Here is a 19,360-nt window from a genome sequence, read left to right as displayed (position 1 = left end):
GGAGAGCACATATGTGATAGATGTTATACTATAGCACATGGATATGGTCATTTTAGAGCTTAGAGATTGAGAAATGATCTCTATTTTGTTCTTTTCAAGAGAATCAGAGTTACTCAGCAGTAGCAGATGAGAACAAACAAACAAACAGTTTGTGTTATTTAAGAGATAAATAAATTAATTCTGAATCAAAAGTTTTATATTATCTCTCTTTTCTTTTATTATCTCATGTCAAGAAGCTGTTTCTGATCCCTGAAAACAAAAATGAAAAACTCAAATGAGAGACAAATCTCTAATTTCAAGTGTTTTCTCAAACTCTCATTACTTTTTTTTGCAGTCCTTGTCACTAGTTTAATCTTTATCTGTTTTATAAGCTGTTTTGGGTTCTTTAATTTTCCTGCTACAGTCTCTATTTTGCTTTTGTCAACTATTTTCATTTTTGCTTTAAAGAAAAATGTGACTGTTGTTGAGAATCCTGCTCAAGATGAGGGTTCAATGTGTAGCCCAAGCAGCTTACTTGCAGAAGAAGTTAGTGAACTGAAGCCAAGTTCTGATAATGAACTGGAAGCTGCTACGTTTTGTAATGCTGCCGAAAAAAGTGAAGTCAGTGAGTATCAAGTTGAGTCCATGGATTTTCCATCAGCTAGTGAGAGTAGTGATGGCTTCTTAGCTAGTGAAAATTTTGATCTTGGTTGGATGAATTTCGATAATGTGGGTAAAACGATCACTGATTGTTCGATTTCTGATGATGATGGTGGTGAAGATGATAATCTCATTGAAATCAGTTTTCCAGATAGTAGTTCGTCCGAAATGAATGAAGATTCGGAGGAGAAACTGCAGACGGGTTTAGCAGAGTACTTTTCTGAATCCGTTTTTAGGCAAGATGGACTAATGGAGTTATTAGCAGAGTTCAATGAGGTGAATGAGGAGGAGAATTTGATTGAGATTGACCTTTCTGTGGGATCCATCAAAGGTTCCGGTTTAGAGATTCAAGGATAGGCAAGCAAAGGCGGCAGGCGCCTGGCGAACCTTAACGGCCAATCACCGTTAGCTTTTTGGCATCATCTTCATATTAATCATTTCATCCTGCCTCTTCTCCCGTCGCCAGTCGTTTTAAATTTCTAATTCCGCCACTAAATATTGTCATTTTTTGATTCTGCCAACTAGACAAGCCTGTATGTAATGTAAGAGTGCATTTTTGTATTATCCTTGTATTTTATGAAGCTTCTGCAGATTATAATTAACTTGCCTTATCTTAAAATGTTTCGGCATCAAGTGTTATATATTTTCAGCAAATTACATATTTAGATTCTGCTCTATCACCCTTTTTAAAATGGATCCCTCCACAACAATTTGTATAGATCGAGTCCTTACATTTTAAAGTTTGTAGGCGCTAAGTCCCTCTATTACAAAAAGCGTTAACAGTGTCAAATTAGGCCGGAAAAAAGCCGATTGACGGACTTAATTTCAACAAAAATAGAAGTGCATGAACCCAATATTCAAAATAAGATAATGTAAAAAGCGAATAATAAATTTATCTAACGGCACAAGAAAACTGTAATTGCGCTAGAATACAAATATGGATTTTGCAAATGTTTGTTGAATATCCATCAAAGTATCATAAGTTTGTAATTGTTCATACATTCATCAAAGTATTGTACACAGAGAACACACCAGCACTGAACATTTTGTGACCAATGCCATTTCAATTTCAATATGTCAAAATAATAATCAGAATAAATCTACAGAATCATGTTCCTGGCTAAAACTAACAGTTATCAATCTTCAATAAAATATTGTATAAATCATGTTCCTGGCTAAAACTAATAGTTATCAACCTAATTTCACTGCTTAATTATCTAACTGCCAAAATTTCCAAGTCAAACCTTAAGAGGACAGTCTGAAAAATCGTAGTTGTAGCTGCAAAGCTCAAATATTTATTTGATACCTAGAAACTCCAATCCAGTAGCTGTGGGCGTTAAACCGTGCTGTGACAGATACTCGGCGCTGTGAAACTTACTTAGATGCCTCATCCCACTATCGCAAAGAATGGTTACAATTGTGTGACCAGGGCCAATCGACTGCGCAACTCTAACAGCCCCAACACAATTCATGGCTGAAGAACTACCCAAAAAGAGGCCATCATTCTTCAGAAGAAAACTGAAAAAGTCAAGTTACAGTACACACTCAGAAAATTTTGTTTGGATAATGATCATTGAAACAGCTTTTGTTTAGACATAGCAAGTAAATTAACAGGGATAACTCCTGAAATATCATGGTCAGTAGTCGGGGTGTGCATTTAGTTCAAACCGGACTAAAACTAGAAATTTAAATTTTTTCAAAACTGAACCAAATTTATAAAGATCTAAGATATTTCAAACCAAAATAAACCAAACCAGTCAGTTCGATTCGGTTTCAGTAAACGAAACTGAAAGGGAACGATATTAAGCACTGAAAGAAGTCATTTCATTGAAAAAGCCAAAGATAACAGAATCTACAGATATTCTAGAAGATTTTAGGTTAACGAAAACTATCAATTAGTTTCTAATAGGAGTAAATAAGAAGTCAAACAAAGGAAAGATTCAAAGAAGACATGTTAGGACATTGGCACATCATTTATAGGTGATTATGCGTTCTTACTGCTTGGCGAAAAGGAAAAATGGCTCGAAAGAGATCTCAAGCGCAGAGCAAGGGCTCACCTTGACATTTCCACAGCCTCCTTATCTGTGCCTCTAAAAGCACCATCAAGTTTTGCCATCATAAAATTATCTGTTATTCTATTAATTCCTATTCCTTCTGTTATCGTGTCAAATGGATTCTTCAGCCTTTTTCCTTCAGCCTCCTCTTTAGAGTACATAACCCCCCTTGTTATCTTATTGAACAAACCAGAACCAGGAGGATCTATAAGAAAGCACTTGATGTTTGAATTCTTTTCCTGTAGATAATGTAACATGTATTTACGATACTATCCTAAAAATATGTAATACTAAAATTTTAAAAAGGGAAAAGAGTTTAACCTTTAGAAACCTCGAAACACCAGCTACAGTACCACCGGTGCCTGCAGCTGCCACAAATGCATCTAAACTACCCTTAGTTTGTTCCCAAATTTCACGCCCAGTGCCCTCATAATGGGCTCGAGAGTTTGCCAGATTTTCGAACTGGTCAGCAAAGAAGCCGCCGCTGCTATGTTTTGGGAAAACTGAACCCTGTTTTTCTCCTTCAGATAAGTACCCGTTAATTTGTTTAGGATCTTTGCCATCAACTTGATCATAATTCCTACACTCTGAAGCTAACTCGTTTGCTTCCTGTGCCCGTTGCCTTGCAACATTTACGAAGTGGTCTTTGTGGGTAATTGATACCGGTCTTACCCTTTCAACAGTAGCTCCCAGTGCTTCAAGAATTTGAGACTGGCAAAAAATTTCAAACCAAACCAGTTTCAAGTTTTTTGCAGCACATAAAAGACGTTTAGAAAGAAAGCTGAGAGAAATGTGTATCAAAGATTCAAGTGCATCAGTCTCTGTGTGTCATACGTAATACACATGCACGCCCTTATGCACAGAATAGAAATACACAAGCACAAAGAAAAATATTTGAATAAATGCTTAGAAACTTTTTGTGTTTATTTTTGGTTCTACTACGGACCTCATAAAACTGCAAACCATACAGGTATCCTTGCATTACAACGAGAACATTCAGCCAGGAACTAAGCAGATTTTAGACATTTCCTTAAAAATCTATTACACACATATTTTTTCTCCTAGTCCATTTTATTTTGGATTACAGCCATTCAACCATATAAGACAACTTAGACAAGTAAATTGTTATGATCAGCTGTTTTATTACAGCTGTAATAATAAAGTTCCCATTTTGTTAGCTAATATCTAGACTCTTAATTAGGAATGTTTAGTTTTCTATTATTTAGGAAGTATTATTTATGCTTATTAGGAATCCATATTAAGTAGGGATTCTTTTCCTTTTGTAGTTTAAATTCTTCTCTATTTAAAGGGGAAGATTATATTCAATAAAGCAATCAGTAATTCAGTCACAAATTAAAGAAAAGGAGAGTTGGTGATCTCTTGAACAAATCACCATTATCATCTCAAAAAATAGGTTTATCGAAGAACAGGAAAAACAAGGGAAATCGACGAGATTTTCCGAGTAATAGACCTGTGACGAGATCCTATTCGCGGGACCATAACAACTTGGTATCAGAGCCGGTCGTCATGAGTGACATAGAAATTTTAGCAGCCAAATTGGATGCTTTTATGGAACAGATGGCTACACGACAACGTGCACTAGAAGAGCAGGTGGCTGAATTATCAATTTCCTTTCGGGGAAAAGGCAATGGATCTGGAAAAGACAAGGCTGAAGTGCAAGAGAGTGAAATCGGTGGCTGCAGCAGAAGTTCCGGACATGGAGACAAATCTGATTCGCAATCTGGAGGATTTATGGTGCCCAGGTACTCCAAGATGGAATTTCCTACTTATGATGGCACAAATGATCCATTAGGATGGCTAAAAAGATGTGAGAAATTCTTCAACAACCAAAGAACTGCTGAAGGAGACAAGGTAGGCCTAGCTGCTTTCCATCTTTTGGGCGAGGCACAATTGTGGTTCGATCAAGTAGAACAAGAGGAGGCTGAACTGAACTGGGGGAGATTTAGGGAATGTTGTCACATTCGATTTGGACCACCTTTAAGTAATAACCCTCTTGGTGAATTAGCAAATTTGAACCAGACCGAATCAGTGGAAGACTATCAACACCAATTTCAATCCTTATTGGCAAGGACTTCAGATCTTACACCACGTCAACAAGTGAATCTTTTTACAGCCGGATTGAAAGAAGAAATCAGAATTGATATTGAGTTCCAGCAACCAGGGAATCTTGGAATTGCCATGAATTTGGCTCGAGCGTTAGAGCGTAAGCAAAGAGTTTCACAAGGAACTTTAAACTCACGAGCAAATATGAGTGGGCCCATTACCAAACCCTATAATAATGAACTTGTTGCGTCTGTTAACAGGAATTCAGTTGTACAAGGCAACAATTTTGAATCAGCTTCCAACATAGGAAGTAAGATGGTTACACCACCAATTAAGCTTTTGAGCAAAGCTGAGATGTCAGAACGAAGAGCAAGAGGGCAATGTTTTAACTGTGATGCACTCTACTCTCCAGGACATAAATGCAAGAGACTTTTTTGTCTTTTGTTATACGATCCCGAGGAAGAGGGAACCTTCCAATCTGAATGCTAGACTGGTTCGAGCTTGAGGACAAGCTCTTAGTCGACAAAGGGAGTAATGTTATGATCAGCTGTTTTATTACAGCTGTAATAATAAAGTTCCCATTTTGTTAGCTAATATCTAGACTCTTAATTAGGAATGTTTAGTTTTCTATTATTTAGGAAGTATTATTTATGCTTATTAGGAATCCATATTAAGTAGGGATTCTTTTCCTTTTGTAGTTTAAATTCTTCTCTATTTAAAGGGGAAGATTATATTCAATAAAGCAATCAGTAATTCAGTCACAAATTAAAGAAAAGGAGAGTTGGTGATCTCTTGAACAAATCACCATTATCATCTCAAAAAATAGGTTTATCGAAGAACAGGAAAAACAAGGGAAATCGACGAGATTTTCCGAGTAATAGACCTGTGACGAGATCCTATTCGCGGGACCATAACATAAATGTATACTCAAAATACAATATATCCAAACCTTCTCAATAGCAACATCATCTGGGATGACCACGTGGCATTTGCATCCATAAGCAGGAGCTACTGTAGCGAGGCTGATAGCAGTGCTTCCAACACTTCCCTCGGTCACTACTCCACCTGGATATAACTTGCCAGATGCCAAAGCCTATACAGTGCGAAAAAGTTGAAAAAGATATACAACTGTTACAGAAATTGTTAACCATCTACCATTGCACTAGTAGTCGTCTAGGTAGCACCAGACACAGGAAAATGAGACACTTGGACATGGACATGGACATGGACATGGCGAAACAGTGTTATTTCAAGGTAGTACCGTAGTAGTGCTTTTTTTATCAATATTAGTAGTAGTACTTTTGCATACTAATGAACTTAGGCTTTTCTCTTTTATCATAGTAATGCAATTTTAAGACAATTACATTGCTTACGAATTTTGTGGTAAACAGCATAATGAAAACTCTGGGCTGTAACCATCAAGCTCTGAATTCACAAAGAAGTCTTTTAGACAAAATTCACACAGAAATTTCAGCTGTCATATAAGATTTGCTGAAAACAGGTGTATGATCCAACTTAAAGCTTATACAAAGATTAAAAAACAGTAATACATTCATTTTACTCAACTGTTTAATTTATAAATATCAGACCATATATTTCAGTAGCATTTTGTTGAAAGAAAAGGATTCTTTATGATTGACAAACAACACTTAAAGCTATCAACATTTATATGATTGAAACTAGAGAGCTCAGCAGGCTAAAATGATCACAATTTAACGAACCAGAGATGCAAAAGTGTACCTCTTCAATTATTTTGACAGCAACCCTGTCTTTCACACTGCCTCCAGGATTCAAAAACTCACACTTCCCAAGAATCTAAACCATAAGAGAAAAATATAAAAAAGCTTCCAACCAATTGTTATAAACTATAACTATGAAGGGATGAAACGCTGATCAAAGAAGCAAAAATCTCAAATTATGAAACAATTGGTTTGAAATAAGCTCATGAACATAATAACTCCAATCAATCAAATCAAAGAAAACCCATAATTTGATCAAAATCATAACCTATCAGGTAGCATGAAAACGCACACGGGAAAACGCGACACTTGGACACATACAGTTTCGTGTCCGAAATGTTCTAATGTCCAACACTTTTAATTAAATGAACTGTCCGTGCTACCTGGTCTATCACACCTTTAACAAAGTTCAAAACTTTATTGCACCAAACATATACTAATGACAATTGAGAAAATACCCAGATCATAAATTGAAGAACAAGAGCTTACTTCACAGCCAGTAGCATCAGAAAGGCTATTAATTCTGATCAGAGGAGTATTGCCAACAGCATCGATCAGTCCTTTTTTTGATTTATTTTTCAGATCATTTTTAGAATTGGCGAAATGGGTAGCTTTCTTTGAGGTGAAACTGATAAATAAGTAGGATAAAACGGCCATAGACACAGAGACGGCAGCTACAATGGCTCCTGTGTCTTTCACAGGCGCCATTGTTGTGGCGGTTACTGCTTTAGACCTCTGATTTGTACACACCAAACCAGGCCCGAGTCTTTAAGTAGTTGTTAACGGCTTACCGTTGGAAGATAGAGGCGGTCTCTGTGGATGGGCTTGGCCCAATCTACTAGTTGAATGCTTTTAAAAGCTTTTTAAAAAAACAAATTGCACTTTATATTATAAAAATATAAAATACTTATAAAAATACTTATCAATTTTTTCATTATAAAAATACTGACATATTTTTTATATTTACAAAAATATTAATCTCTCTCTCCTCTTTATCTCTTTGTTTTCTTAAATTCTAGTTTCTTCGTTACTTTATCTTCCTTCATATCCACTATCATCATCAATCTTCACCTTACTAATCATACCACCACGACATCAACTCGCCACTGCCTTTGCAGTCAGCTCGCCGCCACCACTATCAGCTCTCCATCGCCGTCGACAACACTTCTATCTCGCTGCTGCTACTCGTCCTCGGCCATATTTGACATTAGATTTAAAAAAAAAAACAATATATTGTTTGAATTATATATAAAATTAATAAATTATGTATTTATATGATTCAAATTGTATAACTATATCAAAAGGATTATATCATATTTTTTATTTGAAAAAATACAAACAAGTATTTCATATTTAAAAATATTCAAATAAGTCATAATAAATATTATTATATAGTTTCTATGTAAGTCTAATAGAAGAGATCTCGTATAGTTAATAAGAGATCTAAATCTATTATAATTTAAGGTGAATTCTATAGTTTATTTTATAACCATGCATATTGAAAATGTATAGTTATTTTTAATTTGGTGATATAATGATTGGTGTATATAAATGTATATATGTTTGCAGGGAATTCCTGAAAAAGGGTAATGCTCGTATTATAAAGAAAATGTTGCTGGATTTTAGTTAGGAATTTATGTTAAAATAATATTTATTACATACTTTTATAGATTTTATACAAATAATAAGTTTTTCATTTTTTTAGGATTATTTCCTTGTGAAGGTGCTGTTGCGTCTCAGTCTCAGTCGGGAGATGGTAATTCATCAACTCTAGGAGCCGTTGACGAGAACGAGTTGTTTTTGGCTCTCAAGGGGTCAAGAAGCAGCGGATCTACATAATTAGTTCAGCTTTCACGTGCTACATTGCATCGTCCCAGACCATTTGAATGCGTTACGGCTCCTCACAGACACAACAATAGAATGAGATGGGGTCAGTGAGGAGATCAAGCAGTGCATACAGAGAAAGGTTGACGACCAGGTCGAGTAGCGGTTGCGTGTTATAAAAGCTAGCGTGGACGAGCAAATTGGCGAGCGGGACCGTGCTGAGCTGGAGAAGTTGATGACTACACTGCCATTAGGTCTTCGCCCGCCTTTCCCCACACCCTACCAAATGATGACGACTGTCACGACCCAATTTCATGAATCGCGACCGGCGCTAGGGTATGGGTAATGTAGTACCGAAACCCGTAGCTAGCCTTTCATTTAACACATAAACACATAACCTGCAGAAAACCAATGCTCGGGGGCAACCGAGACTTCAGCCTAAAACTAGCAGTTATAATATTCAACAGTTAATATAACATGCTCATTCAATTCCGAGTCTAAAATAGATTCATCATAAACCAATGTAAATAATATAGCATGCCAAAGCAATATAACTAGTCGAACCAATCCGACAAAAATATATAATAATAATAAAGACGTCTAGTTACTACTGCGGTCTAAGAATAAAACAGTTTCACAGTTTTACTAAAATAAAGGGAACCTCCGAGGAAATAAAGAATCGGAGAGCAGCTGACTCGCTCATATCATAACCCTGGAAAAATTTGGGAAAACAACGGGGTCAGATATACTGAGATGAGTTCATACCACTATTTACATTTATCAAGTGGAAAACCTTTAAAACCGTTTAAACATTCAATAACAACATTACGTATAATAGTTGGAACCCTAATCCACAATACTAAATAATTTCCATAATCCAGTAGGCCTGGTCCCGAGAGCTGAGCTGCACCGAGTTACCACCGACCATTCTTTATCAATAACCAGAGTCCCGAGAGCTGAGCTACACCGAGTTACTCTACTGGTCCCGAGAGCTATGCTCACACCGAGTTACCACCACATATCACATACCTTGTCTAGATCAATACCGGTGCGCACACAGTCCTAATGATGCCCATTAGGTAGCATGTTCCAACTAAAAGCCATAATGGAAAAACAGTTCGAAATATACATACAATATATATTTATATATTAAAATAACAATTTACTTAATAAAGCGGTAAATAGTAAGTACAAACTCACTGCTTGCTAATCCACGTGATAACTCCTGACAAGCAACTTAGACTCGACTCGCCTCAAAAACACGAACAGCCGACGAGTCTAAACACAAATGCAATAGTTATTAAAACGGACCCTAACTCTAAAGATTACTAGATAACACATAGGACTAGCACAAACAACAAGTTAAGGTAAAGCTAATTAGAGTAAACACAATACTCAACCCATTGTACAGTCAACACAATACAAGCCTATTGAGTTCTCGCTTTAAAGTCCGTTTCGAAAATATTATTTAAATACTTATTTAATAATAAATCACTTCAAAATTCCAATTAGTGGGTTAGCCGAGTTACCGATAACTACCAAGCTAACCTCACATGCCGGGCGACCCAAGTCTAGCCCGATCCCAAACATTTTATCAATACATAAATCAGAGTTTATATTCCAAAATAACTTTGATAAAATATTATAAACCATAGTTTATAATTATAAAAACAACCTTGATAAAATAATAATTAAAATTAAAACGGAACTCAATAGCTTTAAGATAAAGTAACCCGAGTTACAAACCAAAAACTTAATTAAATAAGTTTTTAAAAGTTTAGGGACTAAACTGTAATTTAGCCGGTGATTTAAAATTGACAATTACCCAAGTAATTATTCGCTTAAAATATAAAGACTAATCAATTCATATTAAAGCCAAATATTCAAATTAAAAATTTATAATACAACTATTGTTTTCAAATATTATATTAATATCGAATAAAATCAGATATTAACCATTTTTTTTAAAACCTAAATTAGATTCATCAGAATTTGCATTTCAGTTCGCTAGTTTCAAATCCTAAACAAACATAATTCAAAATCCTAGAATTCGATTTGAATTAGGCTTATTGAATAAATATAGGGACCAAAATATTCCATTAAATATTAACAGTTTAAAGTAAATTAAAAATTAATATTCAAATAAAATGTTGATATTTGATCAAATCACATTATTAAATATTACAGACTATTTGAGGCCGTCAAATTTTTTAAAATATTTATATTAAGTAAAAATAACTCCACGGCATTCTTAAATGAGGAAAATTATTGAAACATAAACACGTTGTTAATAGCCATTATTTCAAAGCAATAAGGAGTTAGATTTGAAAAGCCATAGGCAGAAGACAAAATTAATGGACATGCAAATGTATACCAATTCTCTTTTTAAATGAAAAGATATAAATATGGTGATGACATGATAAATTGACATGATCAGCTAAGATGATTTATGAAAATTACAATCATAAGAATGAAGGTTTAGCATTACCGTATTGTGACTGCACACCAAAGAAACAAAAATAATGGTACACAATAGCACTGTCCGCCGTAATAAAAAAATCAGGTTTGAGAGTCTCTTTTTGTTTAGACTAGGGTTTTAAGGGAACACATATATATAAAGACAAATTAGAATTTTGTTTTAAAAATTAATCTCCATCGTTATCTTTTTATTTTATTTAATTATCATGTTTATTTTAAAGTTAACTTATAGTCATACTCGTTTATTCTATTTAATTATTTTATTTATTTAAAGGTCAATATCTAGTTGTACCCGTGTATTTATTTTTATTATTATAATTATTTCCATGGACGTTACACTACAAATGTTGAATTGCTATAAGGCCCACAAGTGACAACGAACCAAACTCAGAGTATATTCAACAAGTTAAACGTAACAACCGAGGCACAAAAAAAATCAACCCAACGACATAATTTATAACAAAAAAAAAAAAGGAAAAAAAAACACGGGTTATTACATTCTACCCAACTTATTAAAAATTCGTCCTCGAATTTAAAACAAAACTACTGACGTATAACATAGCGAAAAGTTCTTGAAACAAGCTGAACAAAACGCACCTAACCATCATGAAACCTCAAAGTATTCTTCCACTGGGTAATTACAAAAGCAAAACCATAAAGTATGTTAAGCCCTATTGAGTTCTATCTAAAAACATAATCCGGAAACTTTTTCAAACCATCTTGTAAAACAACTTAAAAGAAACAAAATGGTATTTAGCCGAGTCAACAAAGACTTCCAAACTTACATCACGTATCGGGCGACTCAAGTCTATCCCGACCCAAGAAAACCACAATATATAAACCAATGTTTAAAATCCAGAAATTCATTTTATAAAACAACTTGAAATTTGAAAAGCAACGAAACTCAGCATTACTAAACTATTCAACAATTTTCCATATAACGATCAATCTCAAAGATCACTAAATGCCTTAATGCTAACTTCCCCTTAATCATAAAACAATAACCTTTCCAGTTGGGAGCCACAATTACTCTTTACCGGAGTGGTTTCCCAAAACCATCTCGAAACTCATCTAATACAAGATCAAGCACCAAACTCGACTACCGTTTTTACAACTCTAAATCCTATCATCAAACAGGAATATTGAAAAACACCAGTTGATAAATTCTTGCGTTCAACAACACTTAATTACTTCCACTTATAAAATCTCGATAACAAAATAATCGATAACAAAACCTAATAAACTTCAGATAGTATTTCGGTTCCAAAATAAACATTATAATAACCATCTAATCCTAACGATTAGTACCAACTCAATAATACCATTAACTTGTGAATCATAAAACACAAAAAACTCATATCGCAATTCAAAAAAAAAAAAACGAATCTCTCTCATGATAACAAAAATTTCTATATCAGTGATAAACAATATCCATCAAATGATTCGCCCAATCACTCAGAAAAATATCGCTACGACTACACTGAAGATTGACTGCATCTGACAGCTTAAATTTTTTGTCTCTCACAACAACTGTTCAACCATGATAAAAACGATATACAAACATTACGATAACACCATCAATTAACAAAATCGATCAACCAATATTGTTGTCGAAACTCACCAAACGCAATCATTAATTCTCAATCCAACTAACTCATATATCCTAATCAAACTCAAATTCTCAAAATTATTCTATCAATTGACTATAACCTCGTATACATTGAAAGATCGATACGACCAGTTTACTACGACCGGATTGCTAGTTATGCTCAAAACCAACCCCTGAGGGTATAAAATCTTTTAATACAAAAAAACTTTTATATACAAATTTTCCATCCTGTTTAAAAGACTCTACGTCTTACACCTCCTTTTCATTCAAAATCGAAATATACATACAATATATATTTATATATTAAAATAACAATTTACTTAATAAAGCGGTAAATAGTAAGTACAAACTCACTGCTTGCTAATCCACGTGATAACTCCTGACAAGCAACTTAGACTCGACTCGCCTCAAAAACACGAACAGCCGACGAGTCTAAACACAAATGCAATAGTTATTAAAACGGACCCTAACTCTAAAGATTACTAGATAACACATAGGACTAGCACAAACAACAAGTTAAGGTAAAGCTAATTAGAGTAAACACAATACTCAACCCATTGTACAGTCAACACAATACAAGCCTATTGAGTTCTCGCTTTAAAGTCCGTTTCGAAAATATTATTTAAATACTTATTTAATAATAAATCACTTCAAAATTCCAATTAGTGGGTTAGCCGAGTTACCGATAACTACCAAGCTAACCTCACATGCCGGGCGACCCAAGTCTAGCCCGATCCCAAACATTTTATCAATACATAAATCAGAGTTTATATTCCAAAATAACTTTGATAAAATATTATAAACCATAGTTTATAATTATAAAAACAACCTTGATAAAATAATAATTAAAATTAAAACGGAACTCAATAGCTTTAAGATAAAGTAACCCGAGTTACAAACCAAAAACTTAATTAAATAAGTTTTTAAAAGTTTAGGGACTAAACTGTAATTTAGCCGGTGATTTAAAATTGACAATTACCCAAGTAATTATTCGCTTAAAATATAAAGACTAATCAATTCATATTAAAGCCAAATATTCAAATTAAAAATTTATAATACAACTATTGTTTTCAAATATTATATTAATATCGAATAAAATCAGATATTAACCATTTTTTTTAAAACCTAAATTAGATTCATCAGAATTTGCATTTCAGTTCGCTAGTTTCAAATCCTAAACAAACATAATTCAAAATCCTAGAATTCGATTTGAATTAGGCTTATTGAATAAATATAGGGACCAAAATATTCCATTAAATATTAACAGTTTAAAGTAAATTAAAAATTAATATTCAAATAAAATGTTGATATTTGATCAAATCACATTATTAAATATTACAGACTATTTGAGGCCGTCAAATTTTTTAAAATATTTATATTAAGTAAAAATAACTCCACGGCATTCTTAAATGAGGAAAATTATTGAAACATAAACACGTTGTTAATAGCCATTATTTCAAAGCAATAAGGAGTTAGATTTGAAAAGCCATAGGCAGAAGACAAAATTAATGGACATGCAAATGTATACCAATTCTCTTTTTAAATGAAAAGATATAAATATGGTGATGACATGATAAATTGACATGATCAGCTAAGATGATTTATGAAAATTACAATCATAAGAATGAAGGTTTAGCATTACCGTATTGTGACTGCACACCAAAGAAACAAAAATAATGGTACACAATAGCACTGTCCGCCGTAATAAAAAAATCAGGTTTGAGAGTCTCTTTTTGTTTAGACTAGGGTTTTAAGGGAACACATATATATAAAGACAAATTAGAATTTTGTTTTAAAAATTAATCTCCATCGTTATCTTTTTATTTTATTTAATTATCATGTTTATTTTAAAGTTAACTTATAGTCATACTCGTTTATTCTATTTAATTATTTTATTTATTTAAAGGTCAATATCTAGTTGTACCCGTGTATTTATTTTTATTATTATAATTATTTCCATGGACGTTACACTACAAATGTTGAATTGCTATAAGGCCCACAAGTGACAACGAACCAAACTCAGAGTATATTCAACAAGTTAAACGTAACAACCGAGGCACAAAAAAAATCAACCCAACGACATAATTTATAACAAAAAAAAAAAGGAAAAAAAAACACGGGTTATTACAACGACACTACACATTTGTAGTGTCGTGTGTGTAAAATTTAAACACTTGGCTATATTTATATGTTTTTATTTTTGTAAACTTTTGACAGATTTTATATTACGGTTTGATTATATCTATTCATAGTGTGTCGTGTGTATGAATAGTGCATGTAACAGATTTCAATTGGAAGGAAAAAATACGAAAAAACGACGGAAACTGGAAAAATACTATCGACAATTCAGTATCATTGCCCACGGAAATTTAATTCTGGCAATGGGAAATCCATTGCTAAAGCCCAACAAAATGGAGACAAAATTTTGGACTTTTAGCGACGGAACGGTAGTCGCTAAATTAGAAATATATTGACGACTTTAGCGACAGACATTTTCGTCGCTAAAACGTCTTGTAGTGGTCAGTGAATGCCTATCAAATTACCGATGGATATCAGATTTATCGATGAGATTTTCATCGGTAAATTTAGCGACATAACATATTTTTAAGTCGCCAATTACCGACGAAATTTGTCCGTCACTTCGTCAATAAACTATATTAGCGACGAATTTTAGTTGTTTACCGACGGATAAACACTTTATTTTTAGTAATGTTTTTTCTGTGTGGGATGATTTGCCTCCAGATTTCATTGCTAACATTTTGCTCTCTAAAGCTTATATTATCCCTTAAGTTTAAAAAACAACACTAACTAATGATGGATTGTATATATTATGATAATAAATTAGTAAACAAATAAATTACTACACTTTTCAAAAAACCTTTCTTTTCTCCCTAAAAAACCCTAGCCATCTAGAGTTTTTTTTCTTATTTCTTCTCTGGCAGCCGTTAATGGTTTGATTTTGTTGTTGACGGTATCTATCCCTTTATATATGTTATTTTAATTTCATAGATATAATAAATATCCAATTCATTTCCATTTTTTTCTTGATGGATTAAGATTTATCAACGAAACGCAATTCAATTAACAAGGAGCAAAAATAAATTGAATTAAGATCATCAAAAATAAAATGAAATCGTTTATGAGTTATATTAAGTTTATTTATTTTTCATTATTTGTTTGTTTTCTAAATATTTTATTTTATCTTTTCTTTGTGAAAGGTTTGTTATTCTTTTTCTGTAAAAAGTTTACCGTCTTTTTTATGAAGGAGTTATCAAGTGATGATTGAATCCGATGATGTGAGTTTGTGGGTGATGGATGAAGTTTGATCGAAGACTGCACTTAATTAGCGAAATAATTAATAATCATTTTTTTTGTAAGTAAGATCTCCGAATCAGACAGCATGTTGTCTGTTACATGTCAGGTCATAAGATTTTGTTTTTGAATTATCCCGAATTTTTTAATAAATATAACTGTTTCATATTCGATTTAATAAGATTTGATAAATTTAAGAAAAAAATTGCTACACACGTGGCAATTAAAGTCCCAAGAACCAGAAAAACAGAAACATTCCAAAACTAGCTAGATTCCTTATAGCATCACATTATTTCCATGTATACAGAATTTGAAAGAAAAATAATCATCAAGATTTGAGTTGGAGGGTGACATGGTGACACTTTGTCGTAAGAATTTTAGAGAAGTTCGAAAACCACTCATAATAATTTATATCTACGAATCAGACATCGTATGTATTGGTAAAAAAAAATACTTGTTCACTTTAAAAGTTATATTCTTAAAATATAACCAAATTGTTTAATTTCGTATCCATGATAAACAAATATTTTTAATTTAGCAATTTTAACTAAATTTAATCTTTTTTGATTGAAATATCTTTTTTTTATCATTAAAAATATTAATTGGAATATAATTAAGATACAAATATGGAATTGAATTGTTCAGTTAGAACTGAAAAAAAAAATAACAAAAATAATTTTAAATAGGCTTTTAAATTTAATAGTTAGCTATAATTAAAATATATTTATTAAAATTAAATATATAATTAAAAAGAAAATAAGTAATGTAATTGAATTAAAATAATTTTTTTATTCCTTTTGGATGAATAGATCAGGAAATGACTAGGATGCTTTTCCTGATCTTGAATAAACAATTTATTTATTTAGATTTTCTTTAAAGTCAGAGGTCACAAGAAATACCTATTTAAATTTGAAAGGGTTGGGAATGGAATTATTCTCATCAGGAATATTGCATATACCACGTTACATCTTATCTTCCGTCACAACCTTACAAAATCCTTGGTTAATCATTTACATAAAGCTAAATTATTATTATTTTATCTAATTTATGAACTTTTTCTACTTTTTAACTATTGATTTGCCAAAGTAATTTTTCTTCTTTATACAATATCAGAAACACCCGCTAAAAGTTTAAAACTGTTAAAATTGTAAAATTACGTGATTATTTAATTTTACTAAGACATGTCAGCTTATAAGTATAGAACAATGACTTAACCAAATTATTTACATTTCAAATTATAAAACAATGTTCCAAACTACTTGTAATTAGAGAAAGTACCAATTCCGAGACGCATACGACACTCTTCTGGTTAAAGTGAGATTATGGGTTAAAAGCACACTCATGTTTTAAACGTCGCGGGATGGCGGAAAAGCGCCACATAAAATCTAACATAATTATCATTTAAATACACGCAATATAATTATCGTATAGACTACACATGGCACACATGTCCTTATCGTCCTATTCATATGTATGAATAAATAGATTTAACATGAGATATTTTGTTACTATATATAGGGGCCGTTTGGATCGCCAAAAAAAAATGAATGGGAATGGGAATGAGAACGATTCTCATTGTTTGTATTTGTTTTGTCAAAATGTACTAGGAAATAGGAATGTGATTACCCCTTCAATGGAAATCACCTATTCCCCCTATCTCATGGGAATGGACTTTTGGGAATGGAAATTAAAATTTAACAAAATATTTTAATAATAAATAATCAATATATAATTGTTAAAAAAATTATTTTTAAATATTTATTTTATAAAATATACTTAAAACAATAAAAAAAATTAATTTTTTTTAAAAATAATTTTTTAATTTCTTAAAAAACAAAATTAAAAAAATATTTATTTTTTTTATAAAATTTTTTTATATACAAAAATATTTAAAAAAACAAAAAAAAAGTATTTTTAATAAATAATAAATAATTTTTTTATTAAATTTTATCCTTTCTCATTCCCACACTAATTTTGAACCAAACAAAAAATAAAAACAATCATTCCCATTCTTTCTCATTCCCATTACCATTCCGATTTCCAACCTTGAACCAAACGGCCCCTTATAGCTTAGACATTTTTAGTTATAAAATTAAAGTAAAATACAAATATGGAATAAATTAAATATTATGAATGAAAAAGATTCAAAAAATTAATAATCAAATAGATAGAAAATCTTGCCCTAATCATAAAAAGTAGAAATAAAAATAAGATGTGAAATTTAGGAAACAAAGTCGGTTCCTCTACATCAACAAAACGACATAAGACATGAAACTGAGCAAAAGTTGCCAAAAAAACAAACCCTTCAAAGAATCTCTCTCTGCACAAGAAAAAAGAAAACATAAAACCATTTAATTCTCTTTCATTCTTGAATACCACTCAGTTTTCTTCTTCATTTTCTTGAAAAACCACCGCCGAAACCACCATGGAGATTCAAGAAACGGTGATAAAGTACAGATACCATTTAATCTTTACTCTTATTTTCGCCACCATTCTTGTCGGTATAATCTTTATATCGCCCAGTTTTATGACAATCTTGGCATACTTTTGGCCTTTGTTTCTCTCCACAGCTCTGTTTCTTGCTGCTGTTGTGTTCTTCGGCAAGACTTCTTCTTCGCCGGCTGCTGAATATTCCGGTGATAAAGCTGCCGAAGGTCTTCTGGATTATGTTGCTGCTACTGACGATCATCATCATCATCATGAACAAGAACAACATGAACACAACCAAGTAGTTGAAAATTTCAAGAATGAGTGATATTTGTACTCTTTTTTTCTAACTTTTTCTTGAAAACGCTTTTTATTCAGTTTGTAGTTGACAGAATGTTGGACTGTAAATCTATTATCCATGGGAAGATCAGTGATTTAGTAGTAGTATAGTAATGGTGATTTTATTTTTCGTTAGCTATTTATGATGATAAAACTGATCTTTATCTCTTTATCCTCTCCTTTTATTTATATTTATTTGTTAATTTTAAGATTTCAAGAATTATTTTGTGTTTTTTTTGGATTGAATTGGTGGTGGACATGCTAGTGTTGACACTTTTGTTTACAGTGCACATACTGCGCACCGGAGAAATTACTGTATATTGGCAGAGGTAGTGACCGGTTAATTTTTAGTTACGTTGTGGGGCTGGATGAAAAAGTTGTGTAATTTTGGGTTATGGGAAAAGGGGCAAATACGCCCCTTATATTTAGGATCAGGAACAAATATACCTCTAAAATTTAAGAAGGGCAAATAAAGCTTGAAAAAAGGGGCTAATAAGCTTTTCTCCTAGAGGGCTTGTTAACATTGTTTGCGCCGAGTGTAAATTTTGCTGACATGGCGAACATAAATTCTATATGGCATTTTTAAATACACGCCTTGTATTTTTTTAGCTCTCTTTATAATTAAAAAAAATAATTTCAAAATTAAAAACCATAAAATTTCATATTCAAATTAATTAATAATCATAATTTAAAAGACTTCGATTTTACTTTCACGTAGTAAATTAGAATTTTTAATTGATTTAAATTTGAAATTTTATAATTTTAATTTTATAATTGTTTATTTCATTATAAAAATAGCTAAAAAAATATAGTACGTGGATTTATGAATGTCATATAGAATTCACATTTTTTATATCAGTAAAATTTACACAATG

At 32.2% G+C, this 19,360-nt stretch overlaps 1 protein-coding gene across 3 annotated transcripts; it reads right to left on the bottom strand.

Annotated features, from left to right (window-relative positions):
- Window positions 1–1,581: 1,581 nt before the first annotated feature.
- On the bottom strand, window positions 1,582–7,251 carry LOC126670221 (cysteine synthase 2). 3 transcript variants are annotated; one of them, XM_050363900.2, is made up of 6 exons: window positions 6,986–7,251; window positions 6,498–6,572; window positions 5,707–5,850; window positions 3,015–3,404; window positions 2,697–2,932; window positions 1,582–2,157 (listed from the first exon to the last, which is right to left on the bottom strand). In XM_050363900.2, the coding sequence occupies exons 1-6, from the start codon at window positions 7,202–7,204 to the stop codon at window positions 1,935–1,937; spliced, it is 1,287 nt and encodes a 428-aa protein (XP_050219857.1). In that variant the 5' UTR covers window positions 7,205–7,251; the 3' UTR covers window positions 1,582–1,934. The 3 variants fall into 3 exon arrangements, 2 of the variants coding, with proteins under 2 accessions (XP_050219857.1, XP_050219858.1); XR_007638685.2 differs by having other exon boundaries at window positions 2,065–2,157; window positions 2,638–2,932; XM_050363901.2 differs by lacking the exon at window positions 6,498–6,572.
- Window positions 7,252–19,360: the final 12,109 nt, after the last annotated feature.

This window comes from Mercurialis annua, linkage group LG2 (genome assembly GCF_937616625.2).
Source record: "Mercurialis annua linkage group LG2, ddMerAnnu1.2, whole genome shotgun sequence".
NCBI lineage: Eukaryota > Viridiplantae > Streptophyta > Magnoliopsida > Malpighiales > Euphorbiaceae > Mercurialis > Mercurialis annua.
This window is presented reverse-complemented; position numbering and strand designations above follow the sequence as displayed.